This window comes from Chelonoidis abingdonii, chromosome 26, assembly GCF_003597395.2.
Source record: "Chelonoidis abingdonii isolate Lonesome George chromosome 26, CheloAbing_2.0, whole genome shotgun sequence".
Lineage (NCBI taxonomy): Eukaryota > Metazoa > Chordata > Testudines > Testudinidae > Chelonoidis > Chelonoidis abingdonii.
The window spans coordinates 8,914,925-8,919,978 of NC_133794.1; the positions used below are offsets into that span (position 1 = coordinate 8,914,925).

The 5,054-nt window shown below is 50.0% G+C and overlaps 1 protein-coding gene across 1 annotated transcript in view; it reads right to left on the reverse strand.

Moving 5' to 3' along the window:
* Positions 1 to 1,819: 1,819 nt before the first annotated feature.
* The window catches only part of LOC116827820 (tubulin alpha chain-like), a 9,698-nt gene continuing 6,463 nt past the window's right edge, over positions 1,820 to 5,054 (reverse strand). The window contains exon 5 of the mRNA XM_075061242.1: positions 1,820 to 2,296. Coding sequence (XP_074917343.1) covers positions 2,054 to 2,296 — 243 coding nt within the window. The 3' untranslated portion in view covers positions 1,820 to 2,053. The remainder of the gene's footprint in view (positions 2,297 to 5,054) is intronic.

Sequence of the window (5,054 nt, forward strand, 5' to 3'; positions counted from 1 at the left end):
AGGCTGGCTGGGAAGAGGCAGGAACCCCAAGTCTGGAATCTAAGATACTTGCCCCCCAGAGAGACCCAGCTGAGGGGTCCTGGCTGTACCTACAAGCCCTGCTTAGGACTGGGGTCCTGTCCGAGTCCCGGGCGATGCTCTGGAACTGCTCCCCACCAAGCAGTCAGGACTTTGGGGAGCCTCCTCTCCCTTGGAGCCAGATTGTTCAGGGGCAAGAAGCTCACATGTCTTCACACTCCTGGGTCTCTCTGAGACATTCCGCATCCTGCTGGCCCCTCCGTTGCATTTCCCACAGTGAGTCCACCCAGGTGGGAGGTCCTGGGGGGGGCTACAGTGGTCCTATGCACACTCCCACTTTTTGCACGTCAACGTGACTTCTCAGCAGCCAGTACAACAGAGGTTTATTCGATGACAGGAACGGGTCTAAAACAGAGTTGTAAGATACAGCGAACGCGGACCCTCGGCCGGGTCCATCTCCGGGGGGCAGCGAGCCCAGACCCCCACACTTGCACTTCACTCCTCATTCCCCAGCCACTCCAGACTAACCACCGCCTCCAGCCCCTCCTCTCTGGCTTGTCTCTTTCCCGGGCGCAGGAGGTCACCTGATCCCTTTGTCTTCAACACCTTCAGCTGGCACCTTTGCAGGGGAGGGGCCCAGGCCATCAGTTGCTAGGAGACAGAGTGCCAGGCATTTAGGTGCACTGGCCCTTTGCTCTGCAGCAATCACACCCCCTTATCCCACCACCTAGACATTAACAGCAGAGGGGACACTGAGGCACCAACACAGTATTCAGAGCAAACATTAAGAACAGTCCCAGTTCGTCACAGGTCCTGTCATCTTAATAAACCCTCCATTTTACTGGCTGGCTGAGAGTCACAGTGGATCACAGGAAGTGGGGGTGCAAGGCCCTGACTCCCCCACTCTATGACACTGAGCTGAATTTCTAGGCCTGATCATTTCACATCAGGTCAGTACGACAGCCAAGCTTTGCTTTGGGGGTTGTGCTGCAACATCTCCCATCATCCCTTGCTCCAAGAAAGCCCTTTAACCTCCTGCCTGAGGCTGAAATCGTGAGTCTTTACTCAGTTGTTCAACTGCCATGACTACGGTGAGAGGCCCAGTGTCATCTCAAAAACTGGTTTATTCAAAATGCTGCTGGAGCTCTATTCTGCATGGTTACTGCAAGTGCTCAAAGCATAGAGTCTGCTTTAAGAGCATCTTCCATCCCAGCGTTCAATACACACATCTGTGAAACTTGTAACTAGCTGTGCGACTCTCAAAAGGCTGGTCAACCAAAGCATATTATCAGGCACCTGACTAGACCTCTTACGCATACACCATGATCCAGCAGGCGAGATGTTGCCTAGTAAATCCTAGCTTTCCATTATGAATGATTCCACCTGGTTCCTTTCATGCCACAAGTGAGTATGTGAAGGCTGTTCACAATGTAGAGTCTTGCGTTCATGTTTTTAGCTTGCTAGGCACAGTACCTGCAGAGCAGGAAAGCAGCCAGCTGAGCACTCCTTTACCATCCATGCTTGTTTTAAGCATCATGAGAGCTCTGGCAGAAGGTCAGTTTAAAGCAGAAAGAAGAGATCCTCATTCAGTGGCTCTCAGTGGAATGAGGGGCAGGAGGCACATGCCTGTCACTAAGCTTGTGTTTAGTCCTCAGAGACTAACATTGAAGGACAGAAGCATTAGGGAAGGAACTGGCCAGGTGTTCACTGCAGCTTGGAATGGCTGATCTGTGAGCCTGCAGTTTGGACTCCACATGCACTCTGGGACATATGATCCATTTGTATTAGACACAGAGCAATCTTTTTTTTTTTAAAGCCTTCTTTTATTTCAGACATGATATGCTTACAAAGACAAATGGAAAACTGACATGATCGAATTTTGAAACAGTGGGAACTAGTCAGATTGCTGTACTCAAAGACTCCTTCATACTAGTGTGGTACCATCCATCCCTTCCCTAGTTAACAAGTAAGCTAAGTGTTTTAAGCTGAAGTTTTGTGGACACAGGACATGCTGCAGGGATTTAAGAGGGTTAATCTATTCCTCCCCTTCCTCTTCACCCTCCCCTTCAACAGAATCCACACCAACCTCTTCGTAATCCTTCTCTAGGGCAGCCATGTCCTCCCGCGCCTCCGAGAACTCACCTTCCTCCATCCCCTCCCCGACGTACCAGTGAACAAAGGCACGCTTGGCATACATCAGGTCAAACTTGTGGTCCAGACCTATTTTTTTGCCACCACTTCCTCGCGGGATGGTTCTCGTGCTTGTAGAGAAGATGCGCTGTTAGCGATTCTCATGTGTGTGTTATTGTAGTGATTACATGTTTTTTCATCCTGTATATGCAGTCTCTGATTGTCCAGTCAACCATCTCGTTTGACATTGACCCTTCGCCCGAGAAATACCTGGTTACCTGTACTGCCGTTTTTAAGAAGCTGTTCCCGTCTGAGGTATGTGTTCTCCGCAGAGATCGTACATTCGCTGTGATCCACCATCAATACATACCGCGCACAAGCGTCAGTTATGGACACCGAGTGCAACGGCTTCAGGTTGTATCAAATTACCAGCCTCCACTGTGGTTTCCTGGCGGGTGACTGCCAAGGTGTGCAGCGGGCGTGGGTGCATGCTGCAGAGCAACCACCACAGCCATAGCGAGGCCTTGGGCTCGTCATGGACCACAAGTTTGACCTGAGTTGCCAAGGTAAGAGTCGCTATTGTTCACTAGTACGTCGGGTGAGGTGATGGAGAAGGTGAGTTCGACTACAGTTGAGGCGCGCGTTAGGACAGGCTGATTAGACGGTAATAACGTACATGTCCCTGAGGACAGGATTACTGAAGCGTTGGTTTAAATGCTGTTGAGAGGAGGAATGTGTGAGTGAATATTAGGGCCGGGGAGGAATAGTATCATAACCTCTATTAAAGTCTCACAAACTAGCAGGTAGCATCCCGTTTGTCGACTAAACTGTCCGCTTGATAAATCACTAGCCTCTACTGTAACTAGGGAGGCGCATTGGATCCGGCATGACTACACTGTATCAGGAAGTTCTATCTGAGGTACAGCAATTGACTGTTCCCCTGTTCATAATCCGATCATGTCTCATCGCTTTTCACTATGGTCTTTGTTACGTATATCATTTCTTGAGATTAAAAAGCTTAAAAACAATAGACAGAGTTGTCGCTGGTGTCTTTGTATACAAATGCTTCACATGTTCCGAGGCGGGCGCTAGATCTGTGGCACGATCAGAGGCTGCGGCTCTCTCATATGGATCACCATTCTCCAGGCTGCAGCTCGTGTCCTGGCCCAATTCCTTGTCTAATGCTTCGGTGCCTGCATTGTTGATCTGCTGAATGGCCTATCCAACAAGCATTCATGTGACGGCTAGGATGTGCCTCCTGCTCTCTCTATCTCGCTGCTTTGCATGAGGATCGTACTCTTTTCTCTTTTAACTACCTTTGCCATAGTGCTCATGATGCTTAAAACAAGCCTTAGATGGTATAGTAAGGAGTGCTCAGCTGGCTGCTTACTGCTCTGAACGGTACTTGTACCGTCAGCAACAAACGATGACGCAAGACTTACATTTGCAACAGCCTTCATACCACTTTGGCATAAGAACCAGGTGAGTCATTGCATAGGACAAGCTAGGATTTACATACAGGGCACATCTCGCCTAGCTGGATCATGGTGTATGCAGAGGTCTAGTCAAGTGCCTGTAATATGCTTTTGGTTGACCAGCCTTTTGAGAGATCGCACAGCTAGTTACTATGTTCACTAGATGTGCTGTGTATTTAACGCCGGGATGGAGATGCTCTTAAGCGACCTCTGCTTATGCAGCACGTTGCAGTACCATGCAGAATAGAGCTCGCGCATTTTGAATAACCACTTTTTAGATAATCACGGGCCCTCACGATAGTCATGCAGTGAACAACTGAGTTAAAGACTCAGCGATTCAGCCTCAGGCAGGAAGTTAAAGGCTGTTGCTTGAGCAAGGGATTTCATGCGCAATGTGTGCAGCAACAACCCACAAAGCGCTTGCTTCGTCGTACTGACCTGATGTGAAATGTCAGGCTAGGACAATTCAGCTCAGTGTTAATATGAGTGGGGGATGCAGGCCTGTGCAACCCCACTTCCTGTGATCCACCTGTGACTCTCACCAGCCAGTAAATGTGAGGTGTATAAGATGAAGACATGTGACACCTGGACTTGTCTTTACTGTATTGTTTCTGAATACTGTGTTTGCCTCAGTGTCCCCTCTGCTAGTTATGTAGGTGGCTGAATAAGGGTCTTTGTGATTGCTAGCGAGCAAAGCGGCGCAGTGCACCGAATGCCTAGGCTACTCGTCCTCCGCGCCATGATGGGCCTGGCCTCCTCCCCTGCAGAAGGGCCGCATAAGTGTTGTAAGCAGGCGTTCAGAGTTACTTCCCTTGCCGGGAAAGAGACAAGGCCAGAGAGGAGGAGCGTGAGGGGTGTTGTTCGGAGCTGGGCTGGATATAGATGCCGAGTGTTGGCTAAAAGGTGGGTCTTGGCTAGCATGGCCCCAGATCTGCACGATGTGAGGAGCTCATTTCTCTTGTACTTATGGCTGGTTCCGGTTCTATTGTTGCTCCAATATATCACTTGTTTGTATCTACCACTCGTATTAGACCTGCCTTCATCGAATTTTAGACTTTCTGTGTTAGCTGGCGCTCTGATGTCATCAGTGTGTCTTACTCAACCACTGGCGAGTGCGGACCGTAGACCCCCACCATGTCCCGCCACGTTAGTGGTGATCACTTGGAGTGCAGACGGAGGTGCAGAGATCTGAATGCATCCAAGAGAGATCCCGGTATGTGAAGACATGTGAGCTTCTTGCCCAAACAAGTCTTCTCCAGAGGAGAGGAGGCTTCCAACAAAGCCTGACTGGCTTGGTGGGGAGCAGTGAGAGCCGCCGGGATCCGTACGGACCCATCCTAGCTAGGCATTGAGGTACAGCAGACCCCTCTAGCTGGTTCTCCTGGGGTGCAAGTATCTTAGCTTCTCCAGGATCCTCTGGGTGCTATCGCC